This window comes from Phascolarctos cinereus, unplaced genomic scaffold, assembly GCF_003287225.1.
Source record: "Phascolarctos cinereus isolate Bilbo 61053 unplaced genomic scaffold, phaCin_HiC Scaffold_1;HRSCAF=81, whole genome shotgun sequence".
NCBI lineage: Eukaryota > Metazoa > Chordata > Mammalia > Diprotodontia > Phascolarctidae > Phascolarctos > Phascolarctos cinereus.
The window spans coordinates 90,444,998-90,471,754 of record NW_027555514.1 but is presented as its reverse complement, the minus strand read 5'-3'; the positions used below and the strand labels follow the sequence as shown (position 1 = coordinate 90,471,754).

At 42.1% G+C, this 26,757-nt stretch overlaps 1 protein-coding gene across 2 annotated transcripts in view; it reads right to left on the bottom strand.

Moving 5' to 3' along the window:
• PRKAG2 (protein kinase AMP-activated non-catalytic subunit gamma 2) overlaps window positions 1-26,757 on the bottom strand; it is a 461,370-nt gene that overhangs the window by 273,584 nt on the left and 161,029 nt on the right. For both annotated transcript variants that reach the window (XM_021009627.2, XM_021009628.2), the window contains one exon: window positions 22,260-22,331. In XM_021009627.2, the coding sequence (XP_020865286.1) occupies window positions 22,260-22,331 (72 nt within the window). The remainder of the gene's footprint in view (window positions 1-22,259; window positions 22,332-26,757) is intronic.

Genomic DNA, 26,757 nt, shown 5'->3' with positions numbered 1-26,757 from the left:
AGGCTCCCCTGGACTAAAATTCTAAAGGGGAAGTCAGTGTTAGGAAGGAGGGAATGTTCTGAAGAACTGAATTTTTAGAGAAACAATTCTGATGAGGAAGAAAAGGGGTAGTTGTCTAGAGAAACAAATGTAGATCCACAGGGGAGTCATTGATCAAACCCAATTCTAAGAAGATATGAACAGAAGATGAAAGCAAGGGCGGATAATGGTGGCTGAGTACAAAAGCATAGCAGTCCTGGAAGAATGAATAGCATATAAGGAATACTAAGGTTCAGCATAAGATATGTCTAGCAGAGGACAACAAAGAAAGGATTTTCTTGTTTGGGAAAAAAAAGGAGAATCAAAGAAGGGCTAGGACCACTGCTCGGGGTGTATGGGATGACAATAAAAGATTAGTGTGATCAACTATGAAGAATGAGCATGGTGCAGCGCTTCTTAAACTACAGGTCTCAGGGCAGTTAGGTGGCGCAGTGGATAGAGGCCCTGAAGTCAGGAGGACCTGAGTCCAAGTCTGGCCTCAGCCACGTAACACTCACTGGCTCTGTGACTCTGGGCAAGTCACTTAACCCCAACTGCCTCACACACACACACACACAAACCCAAAACACCAACCCAAAACAAAACAAAAAAACCCTAACTTAACACAACTGAAACTATAGGTCTCAAAAAAACTTGGCAACAGTAAAAGGTTTCTGAATGCGTGACCGAATATTAAAAATCAAACGTATAATGAACCCAAGGGTTTCTGGTAGCACTTGCCTATACTGCATAGTGGGACTTCACTGCAACCTTGGTTCTGAACACAAAGACTGCACACTTTTCACTGCTAATGCCCTCAGGCCACAAAACACCAACAATACTGCTGAAACTCAAAAAGGGGCCTCAAGTGGGAAAAGTTTAAGAAGCCATGGTATAGTGGACAGAGGACTAGCCCTAGAGTCAGCAGGACATGGAGTCAGCCCTGGCTTCAGACCCTTCTCAGCTGTGTGAACTTGGGCAAGTCATTTAACCGCTCTTAGCCTCAGTTTCCTCCTCTGTAAAATGGGAATAGTGCTACTCTAAGCAAGATGTTTTGAGGATCAAATAATATATAAAGTGCTCTCCAAATCTTAAAGTGCTATATAAATGCTCATTACTTTTGCTGTTGCTGTTGTGAGCCAACTACTGTGTTTTCAGGGTACTTGTCCCTATGTAATTTCTAACTTCTTCCCACATGTAATTCCTCATATTAGCCTCTTGCCTTGGAACAGTAAACAGAACTGAAAGTTCAGAAGGCCATCTTTCACACAATCTAATATGCAGGTAGGCAATCTCTGCTACGGTGTAAGAATGGTCTTACTCATAACCTGACACTTTATCTTGAGTATCCAAGCATGGGTGTTTCACTGTGGGCATGAGAAGAATGATTTTCATCAAGCAATCAATAACCATTTATTAAGCACTAACTACATCCCACACTGTGCTAAGTACAGGGATACAAACATGAAAAAAGAAAGACCTCTCAGAGCTTTATCTAATGGGGGACAGAATTTTATCTTTATCCGTCATGGATAGCAATGGATACAGTTTACCTAGATTTTAGAAAATTCTCTTACATGAAAGAAAAAAAAGTCTCTCGCTCTATTCCAGTGAACCAAATGGAAAGTTAGAGAGGTTAGATGATAGTATAAAATTAGGTGGATGCAAAACTGGCTGAATTGCTAAGCCCAAAGCGAACAGAACCTTGGACAGCACTCACCTTCAGGCATCAAGAAGACTGTGAGGCATCAGGGAAGGAGGAAGAAGAGATGTTGGAGAAGGTGGGTATGGATGGACTGGGGAAGGTCAGGATCGTTGGATTCTAAGAAGGAATAACTATTAAATAGGGTAGCTAGATGGCATAGTGGATAGAGTGCTGGGCCTGGAGTCAGGAACACCTGGGTTAAATCCAGCTTCAGACACTATGTGATTATGGGTGAGTCACTTCACCCTGTTTGCCTCAGTTTCCTCATCTGTAAAATGAGCTGGAGAGGGAAATGGCAAATCACTCCAGTATCTTTGCCAAGAAAACCACAAACAGAGTCACAAAGAATCAGTCTGAACACCACCAACAGCAATGTGATATAATCACAAAGAACATGGGACTAGGAGTTACAACACCTGGCTTGGCTTGAGAGACACAGCATTCTGCTAATTCTCCTTTCCCCTCTCCTTCTAACTCTCTTAGAATCTCTGATTTCCTTCAAAACTTAGCTCCTCCTCCATTTCTTGCAAAATCACCACCTCCTAGCCATTACTGATCAGTGCAGTTACTAATGCCTCCTCAGCCAAAATGACAGTGTATGTGTTTTGTATATACTCCACATACACTCCTAGGTAGACTTGCTGTCTGCACTTACAGTCAATCAATCAGTGAACATTTACTAAGAGTTTACTATGTGCTATACACCCTGTTCTACCTGTAGAATGAAGCCCTTTGAAATGAGAGACTGATTTTTGTCCTGTCTGCTCAGCACCTAGCACAGAGTAGGCACTTAACAAATACTGGTTGACTGATTAACTTTAGAGATCACACAGTTCAAGGCTCTAGTGCCACACTGAAGACAAAGTGATAAGTCACCTACTTGGTACTCCCCTAGGGCCAGGGTTTTTTAAAGGAACTCCATTCAGTATCTTTTAAAAACATGTCCATGGTTATTTAACCTATTTATCTTATAAATCTGTATATTTCCATATATCAATTATTTAATCAAGTCTAAGCAAATCAATTGATGAAGCAATAGGACACCTACTATATCCAAAGCATTAGGAGGATAGAGAAGTATAAGAAACAGGCCCTGCCCTCCAGAAGTTCTCAACCAAGTTCAACAGACACAGAGACAGAAAGACAGACATGTGCGTGCACACGCACGTGCATACACACATGCATACACACACACTCATACACACAAACAACAGAAGAAGGCATTATGATTGCCAGACAAACGGCACTTCCCAACAGCGTGGCCCTGAAGCTAAACTCTCCAATGTGTTCTTTTTCCCAATCAGCAGGACCTGTCTGGCTTTTTATTTGCATTTCCAGCACGTAACACAGTTCCTGATACACAGTAGGTGCTTAATAAATGTTTTTACATTCCATTCTAGTCACTGCCTTAGTTCAAGGCGCTCACCACCCGTTGTTCAGACTATTGCAATGGCCTCCTGAATGGTGTCTCTCTCTCTCTCATCTCCTCGCCATCTTACACAGGGCTGCAAAGTAATTTTGCAGGTTTGACCACGGCGCTCCCCTACTCAATAAACTGCAGTCACTCCCTACTGCCTCTAGAATAAAATATCAACTCCTCTGGTTTTTAAAGCACCTCACTTAACCTTCACCTACCCCTCCGGCTTCATTACGTATTCTTCTTCCCATACTCTATTGTCTAGTCCAAGTGGCCTTACTGTTCCTCAAACATGCTCCCCATCTCCCATCTCCATTCCTTTGCTGACGCCCCCCTCCCATATCTGAAATGCTTCCCTTTGTCACTTCTACTCACAGAAGACTTTACTTCCTTCAAGAGTAAGCTCAAGCACTACCTTTCACAAGGAAGTCTTTCCTGATCCCTGCAACTGCTTGGGCCCTCCTTCCATAAATTATCTTGCATTCATTTCACACTAATTCTGCATATTCATACATATACACGTCATCTCTTCTGACAGGTGATAAGCTCCTTGAGAGATGGGATCTTTGAATCCCAGGTGCCTGGCACATAGTAGGGACTTGATAAGTGCTGACTGATTGGCTGATTACACTGACGGAAACAGTTAATTTGGCAAAAGGAGGTTAAACTAAGGATAATCTAAGTCAGGCATGGAAATAATCATGTGACCACGAGCCTCAGCCTCAGGGCTAAATGAAATCAGATAAAGTCTTAAAAGAAATCAGGCAAGGGGGTAAAAATCAGGCAGCAAGCCTAATTAGGAATCTTAAATACTGCCACTCCTTGCCATTTCCCTTCCTGTACATACTCACATACTCATGTAAATACTTTAAGGTAAAACAAAACAAAACACCCAAAACCCTTTTTAAATCTTTGTATCCCATTCTATTGCATATCCCCTAAACCTCAGTACCCAGGCCCTAGTGCAGGAGTGGGGAACCTGCAACCTCAAGGCCATATGTGGCCCTCTCCAAAGGGCCAAACTTGAGGACCCAGAAGGCCACGTGGGGCCTTGAGGTCACAGGTTCCCTACCCTGGCTAGGGCATTATACATGGCTATGAATGGAGTAGGAGCTTACTAAACGTGTGTAAAATGAATAAGGATAATATAACAGCATTAGGACTCTAAGTGTATGTGCCATAGGGCGAGATGCTTCTGTTCTTATGACTTAATGATTTGAGGAATGGCAGAAAGAGTGGATTGCTGAGAGGAAGGGAGGATCAGACAGCATTGGTAAATATAAGAGAAGCCAAAGTCAATCTTGTAGGCTGAAGAAAAGTTTGGCATCTTAACAGTGATTATGACCACCCCCCACACACACCTCCCCCTTCTTTGGCTAACCCAGGAGAATTTTTCCATCTTTGTGTTCTTTTTACCACCTTGATGCAACCACTTTCTCCCTACTTCTGCTTCCATCAGAGGACACAGTTGGAACTATTCATTCATTCATTCATTCATTTCTTCAAATCGTTGCATACCAACTCTGGGCAAAGTCTCCTGCTAAATTCATTCTGACTAAGGAAATTACCATCTACTTGGAGAGATGGAAAAGGCACATGAATAATACACAGTATGAGTGGAACAGATACTAATTCACACATGAGTACAAAGGAGGGAGGACAGATTCTGGCTAGGGAAATCAGGAAAAGCTTCATAGAATAGGTGGTATTTGAGATGGACCTTCCAAGACAGGTAAGATTTTAATATGCCGTGATGGAGAAGGACATAAATTCCAGGGAGAGGGAATGGCCTATAGGCAAAAGTGGAGAGGGAGGAAAAAATATATATGGCATGTCTGAGAGCCATTAAGAGTCTTCTGCAGAAGAGAAGGATATAATTTTTTTTTTTGGGCAATGGGGGTTAAGTGACTTGCCCAGGGTCACACAGCTAGTAAGTGTTGTGTGCCTGAGGCCATATTTGAATTCAGGCCCTCCTGAATCCAGGGCCAGTGCTCTGTCCACTGCGCCACCTAGCTGCCCCTGAATATAATCTTGAACATGTGCCTTGAGAAAAACCTGGAAAGACTTACATGAACTGGTACAAAATGAAGTGAGCAGAACCAGGAGAATACTGTATACAGTAACAGCAATACTGTACAACAATCAACCACGAATGACTTAACTATTCTCAGCAATACAAAGATCCAAGGCAATTCCAAAGGACTAATGATGAAAAATGTTAGCCACATCCAGAGAAAGAATTGAGTCTGAATACAGATCAAAAAACACTATTTTCACTTTATTTTTTTCACGGTTCTTTTTTTGTCTGTTTCTTCTTTCACAACATGACTAACGCGGAAATATGTTTTTACATGATTGCACATATATAAGCTATATGAAATGGCTTATACTGTCTCAGGCAAGAGGGAGGTGGGAAGAAGAAAATTTGGAACTCAAAATTTAAAAAAAATTAATGTTAAAAATTATCTTTACATGTAATTGAGAAAAATAAAATACTATATATGTATGTATATATGTGTATATATGTGTAGGCACACACATACATGTATGTGTGTATATATACATATATACACACATATATATGTATATATGTATATATGTGTGTATATATATATATGTGTGTGTGTATATGTGTATATATATATATATGAAAATGGCTTTAAATGCCAGACTAATGAGTTTGGATTTTATCTAACAGGCAAGCCCCAGGATTGCCCGCAGAATGGGATTCAAAGAAAATAAGAAATCAGAATTCTAGGCAGAAAACAACTGGGTATTAGGAAATAAAATCCAAGGGTGAAAGGTAAAAGGTAAATGTATTAAAATAGGAATTTATAAGAACAGTTAAGCTACTACCCTGCTATTCTTCTTTTTCTTTGAAAACAGCCTCAGTCTAGCTGAAACTAGGGCCTAATGTGACATTTTCTTACAGAAATCTCCATGGGCTTCATCATACTCCTTTATGATATGAAAATTAGGAGTAGATTTTTCAAAGAAAAATATTCTTTCGCTGTTTGCTGGGAAGGGCAAATGTAATTAATGGCAATGGAGGATTTCAAGGGCACTGCTGATTTCTGTGCTGGCTGTGAGCTGCAGGGAGAGGACACTTTGATAAACTTAATTGGATGATTTCCTGGTTTCTGATGAACAAAAGAATTCAGAGGAGCAAGAGTCTGCTTGACTACATAGAAGCTAATGGAAGGCTGGCAGTTTGAGCCAGGCTTTTATTCCTTGTCCTTTGAGGGGAGCTATTAGTGATATGTTTCTGCAGGAGTGAGAGGCAGAGGACTGGAGTAGGAGCTAGGGGAAAACCTTGTTCCTTGTCACAATGGCAGAAAAAGAATATCATACCTGTTGTTGTCTGTGTGGGCTTGGTTGTGTAGGGGAAAGAGAACTGTCAGGAGGACCCAGGTTTGAGCTTGGAAAGGTTATTTCAATACTTCAATCAACAAGCAATAATTAGACACTTTTACTAAGCTGCAGGGCATTGAGTTAAACTCCAGGATACAAAGACAAAAGTGAAAGTCCCTGCCCACAGGCAGCTCACAATCTGACGGGCATCATAAAAGACATCATAAAAGTCTGTAGGTATCTACATAAGGAATACAAGACGAATAGAAGAGAGCTTTGGGATAGAATTCACTAGTGGTGAGGGGATCAGGAAAGGTTCCCCACAGGCAGAGGTCAGGAGATAGAATATTCTAGACCAGGGATGGGGCACTCTTGGTCCTTAAGTGCAGCCCTGTGACTGAGGAGCAGCCACCTGTAGCATTTAATGACGGTGTTGTGGAGGAGGGGTGGTAGCCATATAGTTTATAAGACATTTTAATTCTAGTAGCAGAACTGGAGAGCATTCAAATGTGATATAATAGAGTACTCACTGTGGGGTCAAGAGGTCATGGGCTCAAATCCCACTTCTGACCCCTGCTACTTCTGTGATCTTGGGCAAGTATCCTCGGACCTCAGTTTCCTCATTTGTAAAATGAGGGTGTTAGACTAGATCAGAGGTGGGCAACCTGTGGCCTCGAGGCCCTGTATGGCCCTCTAGGTTCTCAAGTGTGGCCCTCTGACTGAATCCAAACTTCACAGAACAAATCCCAAGTGAGTTTGGATTCAGTCAAAGGGCCTCACTTGAGGACCTAGCGGGCCACATGTGGTCTTGAGGCCACAGGTTCTCCATCCCTGGACTAGATGACTTCTAAAAATCCCTTCCAGCTCTAAACTCATGATTCTTTCTATCTATCTATCTATCTATCTATCTATCTATCTATCTATCTATCTATCTACCTACCTATCTACTCAAACTTAGATTCATTTAACCCAGAGACATCGGGCGGGGGAGAGAGGGAGGGAGAGAACATGAGAACTATGGGAAATACAGTTTCAACTTAAGACCTGAGCCTTGAACACAGTATATGGGCAGAAAGAACCTGGTGTCCCTTATCACAGAAATAGGGGTTGAAACATACCCTAACTCACCTGAAGATGAAACAAATTAAACTGAAAAACACAGATTTTTGTGTATCTTTTTTTTTGCCCCCCAGACAATTCGGGTTAAGTGACTTGCCCAGGGTCACACAGCTAGTTAAGTGTCAAATGTTTGGTCTGAGGTGGGATTTGAACTCAGGTCCTCCTTACTCCAGGGCCAGTACTCTATCCACTGCACTACCTAGCTGCCCCCAAAACACAGACTTTTGGATTAATCTATGCTAACCTACACACAGAGGATCCTGACAGAAATGCCCCTTTAAGGAACAGAAGGAAGTGTGACCCACTCCTAAACGGATGCTAAATTGAACCATGAACTCAACATGCATGGCGAACCGCCATTTTATCGGCAGCCCTGAGCTCCTTCCTACCTTAGTCTTCCTCCACTGGCTCTTTGGAACCCGAGCTCATCACTGAATGAGTTTTTGAACTCAGGAGCCGTAGTAATGCTATATACTATACAGTGCTATACTGCATACTGGCCTGTTTTTCTAAGACTGCATCTGTTCTAGGGAAATGACTTTCTTTACCCCTGTCTGCACCTATAGCTATCTGATAAAACTGAGGCATAGGACATAAGGCCCAAGGGATGAAAAGGATTTCTGTATGCTTGTTACAAGGAACAATTTTTAGTGAGAAAATGGAATTAAATATTTCTATTTTATTTCAAAATTTCCCTAAATTCTTTTTCTCCTATATGCACTCCATATCCTCCAATGTCCCTAAACCAGAATTTATGAGTTCTCTCAATATATTCTAAGCCTCAAAACTATACTCTGGACAAATTAGTTTGAAAAATGCTGGTTTAGATAATTTCTAGTCTGTCCAGTGAAGTATAAGGTTCTTAAGGGCAGGCAGGGTCTGTTTTTCATCAGTAGCACTTACCACACAGTAGTGCCTGGATCATTTTTTGTTTTTAACTGGACTTGTGATTTCATATATAGAGAGATTTCATCTATATAGAGCTCCCTTGAGCAATACCCTCTCCCAGTGTGGGTCAGTACCTTCTCTGCAAGTAGGAGTCTTAGAATGTTGCCTGGGGCATTGAGGGGTTCTGTGCCTTGCTCAGGGATCCACAGACAGTATGTGCCAGAGACAGAACTTGAACAGCTAGCTTGCAAATTCCAAGGCTAGCTCTTTATTATACAGTACTCTGGCAGTAGTGCAAGATGTGTGAAGGGAGAGATTAAAGACAAGCAATCAGTTAGGAAGCTATTAAAACAGTCTAGTCAAGAAGTAATGAGGTCTTAACAGAAGGTGGTGACAGAAGGGGCATACAGGAGAGACTGCAGAGCCTCTCACCCTTGCTCCCAGTAGGCACTTCAAAAGTCCTTGTTGGATTGAATTAGAATATATAGTTCGTTCTTCAAATTTTCCTCCAATGTGCTAAAAAGTAGATTTTGTAACCCAAATATCTGACTTAAAATCACCCTTTCTTTTAAAATTTTTTTTAATTCATTTTAAACTTAAAATACAAAACAAGAAAAAAAGAACATTTCCATGTACACAGCAGAATATAAAGAAAGGATTCAATATAACAACTATTGCTTTCAAAGCTACCCAGCTTTTCTGTGCTTCCTTCTGTTTTCTTTTATTCTCTGCAGTGTACTTTTTTTCCTCCCTCCCTCCCCACTCCACTCTAAAGACAGCTACACTTAAACACAAATACATATACATACATACACACATATATACATATATATATATGTAAAACCACACCCTTCCTGCCTAAGTCTCCAAAGAGTATAGAGCTGGACAAAGGTGTTAGGCAGCAGCCCCAAAGTCACAATGTACACAGGAGAAATGCTCTAAGGGTGATGACACAGGAGTAAGCCAGAAAGGAATGTAACGAACCTTTGGAGCCAGCTAGATAGCATAGTGGGTAGAACACTGAGCTTGGAGTCAGGGAGGCCTTGAGTTCCAATTTGACCTCAAATCGATTACTACCTGTGTGATGCTGGGCAAGTCATTTTAACTGTATTTCAATTTTCTCACCTATAAAATTGGGATGAAAATAGCGTCTACCTCACAAGGTTGTTGTAAGGACCAATGAGATAATATTTGTAAGTGATTTGCATAGTGCCTGGCCCATGTAGGTGCCAAATAAATGCATGTTTCCTTCCTTTCTTTCCCGTTCCCTGATGGTATCCTGGGCAGTTTCATCTAAGGGTGAACTGCATAGCACACTTTGTCAACAGTTTCTCTAGGAATCAGTTTATAATATCTGACCTAGCATTCTACTGGAGGAATTAACCTGGGGCTGAACTATAGGAATAACTTAAATTTCTGATCCAAAGAAAGAAGCCCTTTGAATTTTGAGGATTCACAAATCCTTTGGTTTTGCCTTTTTACTAAAACCCTGAAGGATTCAGGAGGTGTCATAACATAATGAATAGCAATGTGCCAGGCAAGGTTGGGGATGCAACAAAAGTCTCTCTTTCTTTCCATTTATCCTACGCACTGCTGCCAGACACCTTTCTAAAATATCGCTATTATGATGTCACTAGTTCTGCTAAAAATCTCCGAAGATTCCCTGTTGCTGGCAGGAGAAAATCCAAATAAACCGTTCTTCCTAGCGTCCAAGGTGCTCCACAATCTGATGCCTACCTACGTTTCCAAGCTTCCTCTAATACGGGATGAGAACCCTTGGCTCCAGCCAGATGGATTACTTCCCCATACACACTAAGGTCATTTCTATGATTGTGCCTTTCCTTATGTTATCACCGATGCCTAGAATGCCTTCCAGGATGGAGAGGGATTTTACTGACGGAAAGAGTGTGGGCATCCCAGGTGGGGGGGAACAGTGTGAACAAAGGAAGAGAGGAGAGACCTTGAGTAGTTCTGTTCAGGATGAAACAGGAGCCAGCCTGGATATGTGGTACTTTCCTGGGTGTCATGAAGTAGAATGAGTAACACATCCCGGTTGTGGTCAGGGGAGAATTAGCTAAATACAACTTTACCATCATTACTCTGAATTTCTCAACGTCTAGCAACTAAACTAGAGTTAGAATGCTCTCTTCTCCTCTCCACTCTCCTTTTCATATGCTCAAGCTCCTCAATGAATTCAATGACAGTAGGAATTATCTGACCTTTATTTTTTAGGGATTATTGTTCTTCTACTTGCTAGCTGTTTGACTTTGGGCACTTTAATTAAATCTCTCTGAGCCTCAGTTTTCTCATTTGTGTAATGGGCCTAATATGTCCACTATATGCTTTCAAAGTGCTGTTGTGAGTATTGAATGAGATAGTGCACGTAAAATGCTTTGTAAACCCTAACGTGTACATGGGATCACTGCAGCATGAGTTTAGAGGGGTAAAGATCCTTAGAGGTCAAACAATCAGCTAACAAGCACTTATAAAACGCTCACTATGTACCACAAACTGTCACGGGTTCTGGGGATGCAAACTGTTGCTGTGTGTTGTTCAGGCACGTCTGACTCTTCATGATCCCATCTGGGGTTTTCTTGGCCAAGACACTTGAGTGGCTTGCCATTTCCTTCTACAGCTCATTTTACAGATGAGGAGACTGAGGCAAACATGGTTAAGTGACTTGCCCAGGGTCACACAGCTAGCAAGCGTCTGAGGATGGAGTTGAACTCAGGCAAGACGAGTCTTTCTGACTTTAGGTCCAGCACTCTGCACTATGGCGCCACCTAGCTGCCCCGGGGATACAAAGAAAAAGAATGAAATAATAATCCCTACTCTCCTTCAATTCTAACTCCTCATTTTGCAATTGAGGCTCAGAAAAAGTAAGTGATTTGCAGGTAATATAAGTGGCAGACTAGAATTCAAACTTCCCAATGTACCACACTGCCCACTTCTGATACAGAAAAATTATTTTTTATTATTGTTCGGAAATTTGAAAAAGAAAGGATCACTTCTAGCTGAGGTTATTAGATTCCCCAATAATAGTGGTTCAAGAGAAGGTAACAGCCTTGACTGAAAAAGATTCCAAATGGTGATGGTGGAATGGAATGAGAAAACATAGATTAAGTACTTACTATATGCTAGGCATGGTGCTAAGCACTGGGGACACACATAGAAAATTGAGACAGTGGTTCACTTGGGCTGTAATACAGTGTGGGAAAGAGAGGAATGTGAGATAAGGCTGAAAATGAGGCTAGAGCCAGATTATGGAAGGCCCTGAAAGTCCAGACATAAAAGTCTGTCTGTTAAGTCAGTGGACAACAAATAGGTGAGACGTGATTAGACCTGCCTGTTAGAAACAGTACTTTGGCAGTGGTATAAAGGTTGAACTGGTGAAGGGAGATATTAGAGACAAGGAAACCAGTTAGGAAGCTATTAAAATACTCCAGACAAAAAGTTGTTGTTGTACCAGTGACATCATGGAGCATCTTGACTTGCATGTGAACTGGATTTAAATGAGGCAGAGTTGTGCAAAGTTATCAGCTTCATTCCATCTTCCAGAGTGATCAGAGTCAAGTGGCAAGACAAAACTCAGGATGACTGGATGAAGGCCTGGGATGCTGTGGACAGCCTTGGTATCTATCATGCCTGATGAAGCTCTAAGTGCTCCACTGCACCTCCTTCAGCCCTTTCTGTGGCCATTGGAACAAACTGTTCTCATCAGCCCAGTCCGCTTGGTAAGGTCCTCACATGCTTGAGGTAGATATCCCCCTAATTCACTGACGGGTTGGAGGTGCTTTAGCCCATCTGCTGAGACGGCTTTACCAGGGTGTGGCCACTGTGCATGCTACAGCTTCTTGGAGCCACAGGTGAGAATTGGGTAAAGGTGGACCCCAAGGTGGATCCCAAAGGTGGATAAGCCACCCTGGAAAGGCCTCAGCAAGCCCTCACACCAGAAGTGCTAGTTCTCCCTGAAAACTCCACACACCCCAGACAAGAAGAAATAAGGCCCTAAAAGATGATGGTGAAAAGATGGGCAGATGGGAGATGTACTGTAGAGAAGCAATCTATAGGACTTGGGACCTGACTGGAAGTGGGAAGTTAGGGGGGAAAAAGAGACAATGACCTACCTGGGTGACAGAGAAAACACTGGTGCCATCAATATAAACAGAGAAATTAGGAGGAGGGACAGTTTTGAAAAGGAAATAGCAAGTTCAGTTTGGGGACATAGTGAGTATGAGATAATGGTGGTATATGACATGTAAATGGGCTGAGGACAGAAAAGAAACCAGTAGCCAATAAGCCCAATATGGAAGGGAGAGGGTGGAGTCAAAGAGGTTACTATTGCTTGTCCTTTGTTCTCAGAGAGGACCGTGACATCAAGGAGATGATGACATGACTTGCAATTGACTTTGGTTTGAGTGAGGGAAGGCTGTGCAAGGTCACCAGCCTCGCTCTATCCTCTACAGCCATCTAGGTGCAGTGGTAAGATATTGATCAGGATGACTGGAGATGGCCCCCAGTCAAAGAGGTATAAAAGAGGAGAGAGGGGACGGTCAGAAATGTTTAACGCTGCTGAGAGATGAGGAATGATAACCCTGCCACACTGGACTGTTTGCTATTGTTACTCACATGGGTGCCATCTTGTATTTCCCAACTGCCTTTGCACTGGCTATCTCCCCTCCCTCTTCCTCCTCACCCAAGCCTTTTGGAACTCCTGATTCCCTTCAAGACTCAGCTCAAGTATCACCTTCTGAGCAGACCTTTGGACAGTGCTCCCAGCTGCTGATGCCTTCCCCACTAAGGTTAACTCCTATTTACTTCATATGTATCTCGTATACAATTAAACATGTACACTGACTTCCCCCTCCACCCATTAGAATGTAAGCTTCTTCATGGCAGGTACCATTTCATTGCTGCCTTTGTATGACCAGCACTGAGTACAGTTCCTAGAATATAGTAGGCATTTATTATTTATTAAATGCATGTTGATGGACTTATTGGGCAATTGAGAGACCAATGAGTGACCTTGAAGCAAGAAAATTCAACGGAGTGATAGAGGCAGAAGCCAGATTGTGGAAGGGTGAAAAGTGAATGATTGGTGAGGCAACGGAAAAAGAAGTTTAAAAGTGAGTGTGGCGAGGGAAGACAGGATGGTAACTTGATGAAGATGCAAAGTCAGTGGAAGGTGTTTGTTTGTTTGGAATAAGGTAGACATGACTACTGTTATAAAGGATGAAGGAGCCCTAGAGATGGAGAGATTTAAAGATGAATGAAAGAAAAGGGATGGTGAGTGGTACAAAAGTTTTGCAAGTTAAGTTTAGAACTAAGAAGGGATGAGATCAAGACCACAGATTTGGGAGTTATACACGGCAGGAATAAAAGCTAACTCATTCACTGGAACCGAAGGGAAGGAAAAGGTAGGGGGGAAAAAGGCCAGAGAAGTTTTCGGGTGTGGGGGATTGGGGGAGCTAGAATTGGATTATCTCAAACTTCTCAGTAAGGCCATTTGCTGCCGGAGTTGCTGGGGCTGGAGCTAGGGTCTTAAGAGAGGATAGGAGAGATAACTTAAAATAGCCTCTATAGGCAACATGATAAGTAAAGAAGAAATGAAAAAAGGATCACTATATAGCAGTGAGGGCGCATTTAATGCTGGAAAGAATATATCTGCGGTAGCCCTGATGAGCATAAAATTTTGATTTTTCCCAGCAGCACTCAAAGGCTTAGGAAGAAGAGGAAAGAAGACAGACAGCCACCAGGACAAAGAAAGCAAAAACAAGCAAGCCTAAACGAAATGGAGGAGCCAATGCAGTTAGTTCAATCCAGAAAGTGCAAGGAAGCCAGATCAACCTAGGGCTTACAGGACAGTTAATGAGGCAGGAACACATAGGTGGACAATGAAATCAGGACCAAATTTTACTGCTAAAACCCGAGGAGTGAAAGGGGCAAGAGAAGATAGGGGCTAGGGCAGTAATCCCATAAGAGGTGCCAGTTAAGTAGGTAGACTTGAAATTCAGACAATTTATTTTTTCCACCACAGGAAAATTCTTATAATCTTAGGATGTGGCTAGTTCAAGACTTGGGGATAGACGCAGATGAATCATGTGAAGATGGTGTGTAGGTTACGTTGACTATTAGGAGTGGCACCAAATAGGCCCAAGAGAATGACAGATTCTCCCAAGAATGTAGAGAACCATACAGAGTTCACCAAGAAACATGAGAAAAGGCCACATACGAGAAAAACAAGCAAGTGTGAAGAAAGTGGGCAAAAGAGGAGACATTCACTTGGGAAATGAGGGAAAAGGGTAAAATACTAGAGAAGGAAGGAAAAGAAGAATTTTAGAGATGGGAGGGCCTTAGAGCACAGGAAGTCCACCTGCCTGTAATTATTGATGAGGAAACAGGTGCAAGAGGGAGAAAAAACAGGTGAAAATGAGGAGAAAGTAGCAAAAGTCTGAACAACACTGAAAAATTAAAAAATTGCAGATGTAAGCACAGATGAATTAAACTAAAATATAGTTACCTGAGTTCCTATTTAAGTCATAGCATGTCCTGGCAACTTGTGTTATTATTTAATAGACTTACTCTGGATTACATGTCTCAACCAATCAACAGCACCTATAATGCATGATACACTGTGTTATGGAAGAGATTCCTGTTTAACTATAAGAGAGGCTAATGACTTCTGAGGTCCCTTCCAACTCTGAGATTGCGAGTTCCTTGGGAGCAGGACTGGTTTTTTTAATCTGCTTTTGTATCCCCAGAACTTAGCACTGTGCTTAGAACATTTGTTATTCAGTTGTGCCTGATTCTTCAGGACCTTCTGGACCACGGCACACCAATACTGTCCATGATGTTTTCTTGGCAAAGATACTGGAATGGTTTGCCATTTCCTTTTCCATCGGATCAAAGAAAACAGAGGTTAAGCGACTTGCCCAGGGTCACACAGCTAGTAAGTATCTGAGGCCAAATTTGAATTTGGGTCTTCTTGACTCCAGGTCTAGGACTCTATCCACTGAGCCATCTCACTGCCTCAATGTGTGTGGAACATAGTAGGCACTTAATAAATGTTTATTGATTGATTGATTTTAAGTGCATGAAAAATTAAGTAACAGTATGAGCAATCTGAATAGTAAATGCTGATATTATTCTTTATCATTGGGTTGGGAAGGGGGGACAGGAAAGTCTTTGTGGCACAGGAAAAACTCGAGGTGAGTATTGAAGAATTAGTATTCACAAAGATCTAGAAGTAGGAAGTAAATCTTTCAGGTGAGGAGGGAAAAGGATCAATGTGAACAAAGATGTCAGAGGTTTGTCTGCATTTCCGAGGAAAAAAGGACTGTTTTTCATAAACTGCAAAGTGGAGGTGGAATGTGGAGGAAAATGGTTTTGTTCATGTAATTTCCCTCTACTCACACACCCTAGAGCAGCACCACCCTTTAGAGGTATACCTTGTTTTATTGCCCTTTGCCTTATTGCTCTTTGAAGATGTCGGGTTTGTGGTTTTTTTTTTAATGAATTGGAGGTTTGTGGCAACCTTTTGTTGAACAAATCTATCAGCTCGCTCCATTTTTCCAACAGCATGTGCTCATATCATGTCTCTGTGTCACATTTTGGTAATTCTTGCAATATTTCAAACTTTTCATCATTATCATATCTGCTATGGTGATCTGTGATCAGTGATTTCTGTTATTGTTACTATCATAATCATTTTGGGTCGCCACAAACCACTTTAAGATGGTGAACTTAATTGATAAATGTTGTGTGTGTTCTGATTGCTCCAATGACCTGCCGTGCCTGATCTCTCTCCCTCTCCTTGGGCCTCCCTATTCCCTGAGACACAACTTTATTGAAATTAGGCCAATTAATAACCCTACAATGGCCTCTTAAGTGTTCAAGTGAAAGGAAGAGTCAATCAGTGAGGCAAACTTCATTGTCTTATTTTAGGAAATTGCCACAGCCACCCCAACTTTCAACAACCACTACCCCATCAGTCAGCAGCCATTAACATCGAGGCAAGACTTTCTACCAGTAAAAAGATTACAACTCAATGAAGGCTCAGATGATGGTTAGTACTTTTTAATATTTTTAATTAAAGTATATACATTTTTTAGACATAATACTACCACACACTTAATGACTACAGTATAATGTAAACATAACTTTTATATGCACTGGGAAACCAAAAAGTTCATGTGCCTCACGTTATTGCTATATTCACTTGACTGTGGTGTTCTGGAACCGAACCTGCAATGTCTCTGAGGTATACCTATACCATGGATCTCTCTTAGCATGCATGTCCATAATATGCAATGTTGTTTACTTGCCCTGGTTTGCATGTATTGAAAATCATCTTAAAATCTTTCATACACTGGTTTATCTTGTATTCCCAAAGAGACTGTAAGTTCCTTAAGGGTTCATTCATCTTGGCTTCTGTCAGATACTAGAAGGCACTTAGAGTTGATCAGGAGATATCCCTTTAAGGATAAGAGGAAACAAGGACAGCTAAGCCAGACATAAGGACCTCTGAGGTCGTAAGAAGGCTTGTCACTGTTTTGTCTCACTTGGCCTTTCCCAGGCTGAGGCCAGAAGCTAGGTTGGCTTCCATGGCAAGAGTCTATCTTGGGCGTTCGAGGGGGTGAGTCGAAACCTGTTCAAAGCAGCAGAGGGACAGAAACAAAGACATACGTATATGCAGAGCATTAACTCTAAACAACCAGAGAGGCCTCCTTGGCTCCCATATTCTTAGTATTGTCATATTTGGCAAGAGTGTCTCCTATACATTTGAATGGGAAAGGGATGGGAGTCTATTCCTCCTCTACCAAGCTCCCACCAGAGCAGGATGGTACCTGTTTAACTATAAGAGAGGCTAACGACTTCTGAGGTCCCTTCCAACTCTGAGACTGCGAGTTCCTTGGAAATAGGACTGTTTTTTTTAATCTGCTTTTGTATCCCCAGAACTTAGCACTGTGCTTAGAACATTTGTTATTCAGTTGTGTCTGATTCTTCAGGACCTTCTCGACCATGGCACACCAATAAGTCATGTGGACTAGACTGAGGGAGGATGCTTTGTATGCATTAAATGGGTTGGACTCCCTCATATTAATGAATGACTTCTTCCTGGTGAAACTTGCAATAGGAGGTTGCATCATCCTTGAAGTTGAGCCCAAGAGTAGGCTGACAGAACTGATTTGAAACCTGACTTAACTGGCAATAATAGTAGGCTTCATCCAGGTCTTCCCAAGTGTTTACGCCTGACCTTCTTTGTTCTCTTTCTTTCTGGTTGGCCATAGGACAACAATAGTCTGAACTGTCTCTTTATCCTGGATTTCTCTTCTGTTGATGGAAAAGTAGCAGGGGAGCTAAGGTATACTTTCTTCCCCCAAACTTCTCTGTGAACTGATGTAGAAAAATACTCTTCCTGTGAGTGGAGAAGCAATCAAAAGAGTATGAGAGTGTGTGTGTATGTGTGTATGTGTGTGTGTGTTTCTCTCTCTTGTGGCAAATCCACATGGCCTCATGTCCTAGCAGAACCTACTGGGTCCAGGACACGGAATAATTATAAGTCTTCTATGTTTAGGTTTATTGTTAATGATGTTTGTCCTACAGGTATAATTTTTGATAGATTTGTATGTCATTTAGTAAGTTATTTCTTTTGGAATCTGATAGTTCCCATTAAACCATGCTTTCTCAAGCAAGTATATAGGCAGCTAGGTGGCATAGTGGATAGAATGTTGGGCCTGGAGCCAGGAAGACTCATCTTCCTGAATTCAAATCTGTCCTCAGACATTTACTAGCTGTGTGACTCACTTAACCCTGTTTGCCTCAGTTTCTTCACCTGTAAGATGAGCTGGAGAAGGAAATGGCAAATCACTCTATTATCTTTGCCAAGAAAACCCCAAATGGAATCACAAAGAGTCAGACACGATTGTTTGAGCAAGAACAACTGTGTGTGTGTGTGTGTGTGTGTGTGTGTGTGTGTGTGTGTGTGTGTGTGTGTAACTTTGTGGTCTTTAGCTTTGCTGGTACTCTATGTCCAAGGCTTAAAGATTCCAGCAGTCCTGGTCTTTGACAGGTCTAGGGTACAGCAGGCCTAGTAACAGTTTGTTAAGGTTGGGGGCTGGTTAACCCTCTTCTAGCAAGCTCCATTACAAACCAACATCCAGAAAGGTAAAAGCAATACATGAAGGAGTCTGGAAGTACCAGAGAAAGGCTGAAGAACTAAAGTAACAAATCTTCAAGGGAAAGCAAGACATACAAGTCATTTCTAATCACCTCTCACTACACTGCCCTCTGAACCCATGAAGTCTGACCCCTGCTCTACACTAGAATCTCTCCTGCAATTCTGGATTTCTCTCTCTGAACCTTTCTTCACCTTTCTTGACTCAGAATAACCCACCTGTTCTCACCTACTGTTTTGTTATTCATTATTATAATTTGGTGTCAATTCCAGTTCCTTTTCCACTGCAAATTGAAGTAAATTCAACTTGCTAAGCATTTATTAAGCACATGCTGTGTGCCAGGCATTAGGCTCTTCACTGGGAGATACCAAATGAAAACTAGTCCCTTCCCTAGAGGAGCTTTCATTCTACTGGACAGACTAGAAAGTATACAGAGGAGCATTACCCAAATTAATCTGGCCAGAAAATACTTCAAGACTCAAAATACACTGCTGATGACCAACCTCAATCCCAGAGAACTGATGATGACGCACCCTACATACAAATCCCCTGAAAGAGCAATTTGCTTATATTTGTTGTAAGGTACTTCTTTTTCTTTTTTTCGCCAATGATGGGGGAGGAGCTGAGACAGAAAGAAAACATATACTAATTGAATTACTAATTGAAAAAAAAAATAAAATTGAATTTCCAAAAATACAAATTAAATTAAAATATTGTTGAAATCCATCAAAGCTAGTCTGTAGAGACCTGGGAATACAGAACATACTAAGGTGAAAAGGGCCTTGGAGAAATTTTGAAATAGAATATTTAAGAATATTTTCACACTCAAAAATCACTGCATGCACAATATGTATTTTTGGTACAAAAATATCTATTCAGCCTTTTGAGTTTTATACCCGAGGTATCTTAGTTGTGTCAGGTGGCCACGGAGTATGGGCAGGGATAAGAGGCAGGTAAAGAACATTTTTCACCTAGAACAGATGCCCTCCCTAAAAGACCCTTGGTCTCCCTTCTAGTCCTAGAATATTTATTGTTTCAACAAGATATCTCAAAACCCATCCTAACCTTACTCCACCCTCACAGTTATGCAAACTGTGGTCCCTTGTTTAAGGAATGTGCAACAAGACGAACAAATCTTTGTGGAAAGAAACACAAGTTTAGATGATAGTACAAACAGGTTAGTTCAATACAATGAAAATCAACAAGCGTACTGTCCTTGAATCCTTCCAGCTCACAGCTCTCTTTCCAACTAGATCCCAGGTTCATGGAAGGCAGGGACAGTGCGAAGCACCTTGTTGGACACAAAGTAGGTACTCAGTAAATGTTCCCTGATGGTAAGGATCCTCTTATGATCTTAGTCCCTGAGCCTGATCGAAATCCCTTGAGTTTGTTTGAAACACTTTCCTTTAAGCGTGGAAATCCTCCTCCGCTTTCTCCCACTTCTTTACAGACCCAGGAAATTCCTGAGGCCAAATCATTTTGAGGTTCTCATCTAGTTAGGCTACAAGAGCTACTAATAGGGCAGGTTAAAGTGAAGCCAACTCCTCTTGGCAGGGAGAGAAGGCAAAGAGGGAGAAGAAAAAGAGCCCCATGGATCTGTATTATTTAATTAGTTGATTCAATTATATTTAATTAAAATGCTCAGAGCAAAGACTAAATATTTACCATTACTCATATTGTTACTCTTGGTGATTCCAGCTCCTGAGGGCATTCAGAACAAAAAAAAAATCAAGTTTCAAGGCAACTTGTCCGATTATTTGGGTATCTTTAGCTACAGGCTCAGGCCACACTCCTCATTTTACTGCAGACAGACTTGGGGATGACTCCTCCATCCCCAGCTGCCTGTCCCAAACTCACTTCTCCACTGCAGGAGAAACCCTGCCTTGTCCCACAGCTCCAAAGACAGCTAGGTGCTTTGCTTCCCCTCCTAATCCTCCACTAAGGCCCTCTCTGACTCAGATTTATGCCTTCAAATTCACACCCCAGATGGCATCTCTGAGTCACCGATGAGTTACATGACTTCAAGTAATTCTGTTGTTGTTCAATCATTCCAGTCATGTCCAATGCTTCGTGACCCCATTTAGGGTTTTCTCGGCAAAGATATTAGAGTACTTTGCCATTTCCTTCTCCAGTTCAAGGTACAGATGAGGAAACTGAGGCAAACAGGGTTAGGTGACTCACCTAGGGTTACACAACTAGCAAGTGTTTGAGGCCTGATTTGTACTCAGGAAGATGAATGTTCCTGACTCCAAGACCGGCCCACTCTTCACTGTACCATCTAACAGAATGAGAAAGGAAAGGGAGAAGGAGAAGGAGAGTGAGAAGAGAGAAGAGGAAGAGAGAGAGTGGGAGAGGAAGGGGGACAAGAGCAGATGAGAAAAAGAAGATGAAGTAGCAAGGAGAGGGAAAGATTAGAACCTTGCTAGCTAGACTAGAACCTCAAAGTTGGGCCCAGTGATTTTGCTCCAAGGAATTTCTTGGACCTACAAATAAAGTGGAAAAATTGAGGAGGACTGAGAAACTTGAAGGAAAGGGTTTTTTTTTTGTAGTAGCAAAATAGTTTTTTTAAAAATTTTAATATAATTTAGAACACAATACACAAAATCTGAGCATTCCCACCATTACAGATAACAGTGGAATGCACCAATTAAAGAAAGTTATCATTTTGGGATGTGTGAGCACCAGACTTGAGCAATTATCTACACAACACAAATATCTTTCAAAATGAAATGTCATTATAGCAAGACAGAAAAACCAGGGTTTAACAGATGACAAACCCTAGGAAGGTTTCAATCATTCATCTCCATTTAATTTTCATTAAATCTTTTATAGAGGATTTTTTATTTACGAGCTTTGAACAAAACTTCTCCTGAAAAATTATTTCAGTTAAGTGTAAATGGGTGGAGGGGGAAAGGAAGTAAAAGGAGAAGAGAAATGAAAAAAAGAGAGGAAGCCAGACAGACAAAGCAGGAAGGAGGGGAAGAAGAAGAAGAAGGGAGAAAGGGAGACAGAAACAGAAGGGGAACATGGGGAGAGGAAGACAGAGAGCAAGGGAAATGTGAGATAAAGAAAAAGAGAGTGAGGGTCATAGCAAAGGACAGGAAAAAAAAGATATCCAAATCTGGGCTATTCCAGGGTCAGAATCAACTCTGTTATCTGTGATAATGAGAGCAGAGCTATCTTAATTAAATCATCCCTGCAGATAATACCCACATCTCATATTCACTACCACCTTCGACCTTTCTCTCATGCCCAGGACTACTAATAAATAGAGTATAACCAAAGGGTTAAATCTGACGTTCATCTCTTTTGACTTTGACCACTCTGCTGCTAATAAAGCACCCCAAAGACACAAACATAAGCGACAAGAGGGAGGAAGAAGAATGTCGGGCCTGGATAACCTACCACCTGAATCATCAGGTCCAGGCCATATAGAGGGAGAAGAGCAGCACTCCTAATCAGGGAAGGGAGTGTGTTCCTATAGCAATGTGACCAGAGGGTGGGACCAATACCTGAGTGCCCACATATAACTCTCCCTCACTCCAAGTGGGAAACACACAAGCTGTGAATGAGGTGATCTTACCTTACGGGAAGCATGTTTTTCCGAGCTTTCCAGGTCTCCATCTAGGAATGGCATGGCAAAAGAGCTAAGATCCTAGAATTAAAAAAAAGAAAGAAAATGTCTGTTATTAACAGCAGCACTCACGCATTTATCTGGCTTCTTTTCTGGAGTATATTAAATGGTTTTAGGAGCATTCACTGAGTTCTGCATGACCTACCATCCTTCAGGTTCCAGAATTTCCCCATCTCCCAACAGAGATCACACTCTCTGTTTGTTGCAAGCCACAGATTATTTACCCAACAATAGAACAGCTAAAGTGAGGAAGGCCTTGGGCTACCTTGAGGGCCACAACTAGAGTTTGGGGTCTGATGAGTTCTGAGGGACACTGAGATGGAGCAAGGGATGATTTAATTGCTTGGAACCCCAGTGTTTAGAATGATATGGGTTCTTGGAGATCATTTAGTCCAACTCCCCTCATTTTTCCAACAAGTAAACAATTGTAAAGAGGTTAAGCAACATATATGAGATCAGACAGAGGCAGAGTGGACCTGGAAGTTCAGCTCTTTTGACTTCAAATCCAGTATTCTTCCTTGATGCTCAAAGTGGGAAAAACAGGAATGGGAGGATTTGGGCAAGAATCACCCTCCCCTACAAGTACTCAGACCGCCCAGCACCACCTCAGCCTACCCCAAGCATGAAGGTAAGTAGAGGAGGAAAGGAACAAAGAGGCCAAAAGGTAAGGAAAAGGAAAAGAGGTGAGAGAAGTGAGAATGAAGAACAAAAGGGAAAGATGGAGGGGAAAGAAGAGAGGACAAAGAAAGGAAAAGAGAATGGAAGAGGCTGAAGAGGTGGACTGAAATGGATAGATAGAAATACTTTGCCAGGATGCACTGGGGTTACTGAAAGAGGAGAGATGGGTCTAGACCTTCAAAGAAAAGCACTGGGATGGGAAGGCATCCCAGATACTTGTTCACCGCTCAGATGAGATTTTGGATTAGAAACCTGCCTGATAGGGGGAAAGTCAAGGCTGAGAAGAGCTAGCAGGTACCGAGGGAGATATCAGGGCTGTGTCTACACAGACAGATAGGGATAGAGGTGATGTCACTGGCACAGCAAACTCCCTGAGAAGGACATTTTCTCTACCAAAGTAGGTTGGCACCTTCTATGAAACTTATGGTCCTAGCAGAGGTTCTTAACCTGGGGGTTTCTGAATTTATTTTTAAAAAATGTTACAACTATTTCAACAAATTGGTTTCTGTTGCAATCCTGTGTCTTATTTTATGCATTTAAAAACATTATTCTGAGGAGTCCATAGGCTTCACCAAACTGCCAAAGGGTTCTATCACACACATACACACACACACACACACACACACACACACACACACACACACACACACACGTGTTAAGGAATCACATCTTACAGAGTTGCCTAGAGAGCACTGAAGAGTTGCCCAGGGTCATACAGCCAGTACCTGTCAGAGGGAGGACCTGAACCCTGGTCTTGGTTGTTCTAAGTTGCCTCTCTAGTTAAGCAGATGTGGTTGTCAGGTATCTCAATGTATATGACTAAAACAGCTAGGTTGCACAGTGTTGGTCCTGAAGTCAGCAAGATTCACCTTCTTGAGTTCAAATCCAGCCTCAGACACTTACTGCTATGTGACCCTGGGCAAGTCACTTCACCCTATTTGCCTCAGTTTCCTCATCTGTAAAATGAGCTGCAGAAGGAAATAGTAAATCGCTCCAGTATCTTTGCCAAGAAAACCCTAAATGGGGTCATGAAGAGTCAGACAACTGAAAAATAACAACAAAAACCAGGATTATTCAGGCCAAAAGTGGAACACTGGATTGAACATAGGGTCTGAGGTTGGAAAACCCTCTTCAAATCTAGTCTCTGACACTTACTGGCTGAATGTCGTTGGGAAAGTCTTTACATATCTTAGGCAACTCCCTAGGACTTAGCTACTCTACAAGTCATAGATATGTTGCGGAGGGAGTTCCCACACTATGAGGAATTTAATCGCAGATTCATGTAAGTAACTTCAGGAGTGTTCCGTTGGTATTCTGGACATGCCCGACTAGATTGTAAACTTCTTAAGAGCAGGGAAGCTGCCATTTCTTTGGCATTCAACTCCCTCATCTTGGTTTCATATACGCTTTGCCTGTTCTCACCTTCCCTCCCCCCAAGAAGGTTCACGTCACATAGACCTTCCAAGAAATGGAATTTTCAAGGCTGAAGTTCAAAAAAGTAAGGGATAGAATCATCAGTCCACAGCCCTTTTCCGGTACATGTTAAACACATTCCTTCTCTGTTTCCAGTATAATCACAATAGCTAATATCTAAAGAATGCTTTAAAGTTTGCAAAGCACTGGACAAATTGGATCCTCCCAACAACCTGGGAGGTGCTATTATTATCCCATTTTGCAGATGAGGAAACTGAGGCTGAAAGAGGTTAATAGACTTGCTGAAGGTCACACAGATGGTGTCTAAGGTTGGATTTGAACTCAGGTCTTCCTAAGTCCAAGTCAGGGCTCTATGTACTTCCCTTAATTTATACACTTTACCCTTCTTGAAGCACTTTCCTTATTCTTATGATAGCCTTGTGAAGTAGTTAGGGCAGAGCTCATTACCCCCATTTTATAGATGAAGAAACTGAGGTCTCAACAAATGTCAGTGTAGGTTGACCTCAATGACCTCTGAGGTCCTTTCCAAATCCCAGATTCTCTGATTCTGTGTGTGTCATGAGAACCTAAGGAGGGGACAAGGGTTGTGATTTGTTAATTTTCTATGCATTAAAGAGTGAGTTGTTTTTAGAGGTAAATTCTCTTTACTTATTCCTAAGAGAATGTTAGCTCCCCTGAGAGCAGGGATTGCTCTACTTTGGTCTCTGTATATACACCTCAGCATCTAGCACATTACCAGGTGCTTAAAAAATGCTTGTTGACTGACTGATTGCCAGGACATTATACCTGGTTCAGGTAGAACATAGAATAGATGGCCTCTGGGGTCCCTGGAGACACTGGGATTCTGTGCCTTGCCTAGAGTCACATAAGGCAGTGACAAAAGTGAGGGCTCTGTTCCCAGCTCCGGGCCCTCTGAATTCATCACATTCCACAGCAGCTGGAGCCGTGGACAAATGCTGGAAAGTGTAATCACAATGGATTCCAAGCAGATCTCACCGGCGGGAATGACTCCATTAGAAGTATCAACGCTGATCAAATCATCCAGACCACTGACCCATGATCCTTCCACTTTGTCCTATGCGGACACAAACTGCGGGCTCCCTGCTTGGTCAAGCATCCCTCCAGGAAGTCCCTGGTTGGCTTTAGGGGTCGGAGGCCCCTGTTTCTGCCTTCAGGCACATTCCACTCTTCTAATCTTGCCACCCATCGTTGGAGGCTCACCCAGAAACACTCTGCCCTTGGGATGCTAGGGTATACTATAGTCACAACTTGGAACCTGACAACATTCCAAAAGTCTTGGAATGCTGGAATTGGTCCTGGCACCATAGTCTAAATTCTTTCCTGCTAGCAACCATTCATGTGTACCTCACTCTTCCTCTTATGCCTTAATCTCTCTAATCAGCCAACCAGTGAGCAAGTATTAAACTCCTACTGGTCAATGTGCCGGATACTGTAGTGTAGTATACACAAGAGGTATAAAATATGTGATGTCTGTCTTCAAGAAACTTACGCTCTAGTTGGGGAGATGCGATTAACACGTTTGAAACACTGTGAGAATAACATGCTAGTTGGGGAGATAAGTTTAACGCATCTGAAACACTATGAGACTAATACTATATAATCAAGGGCAAAATGATGTCCTACGGTCTGTAAGTGTCTGGGAGGTCAGAGGAGGCGGTTACAGTAATTGGCACAGGCTTTGTGGGGAAGATGGAAAGGATTTGTACAATCAATCAGAGAAGGGGTGGGATTGGGGGGTGGGGTGGGTTTCAGGCATTTCAGCTTGAGGAAATACGAGCACAGAAGCCAGAAAGAGGACAGTGTAGTCTGACTGAAATGACATTTCAGACTGGGAAGGAGTGATAGATGAAGTTAGATACCTCAGGTTGGAACAGATGGTGAAAGAATTAGGATCTGATGCAAGCACTAACAGGGAGTCACTATTTAAAGGTATTGCTTTGTTTCCTCTTCTTCATTTCCATGTCCTCACACACATACATTCACTCAAGGGCTTCCCCAAGTGATCTGAAGCCCAGAGCAACCCCTAGAGGAATGGGGATCATGAGATAAGTCATATTCAGTGGCCCTGATCACTTGACATATTTATGTTTCAGGTGGTGGAGTGGATAGAGCCCTGGGGCCAGGAGTCAAGAAAATCTGAGATCTGGCATCAGACACTTATTAAGCTATGTGAGTCTGGGCAAGTTACTTAGCCTCTGTCTGCCTCCATTTCCCCAACTGTCAAATGGGGATCATAACAGTACCGTGACGATCAAATAAGATATAACTGTAAAGTGCTTAACACATTGTCTACATAGCAGGTACTTCATAAATG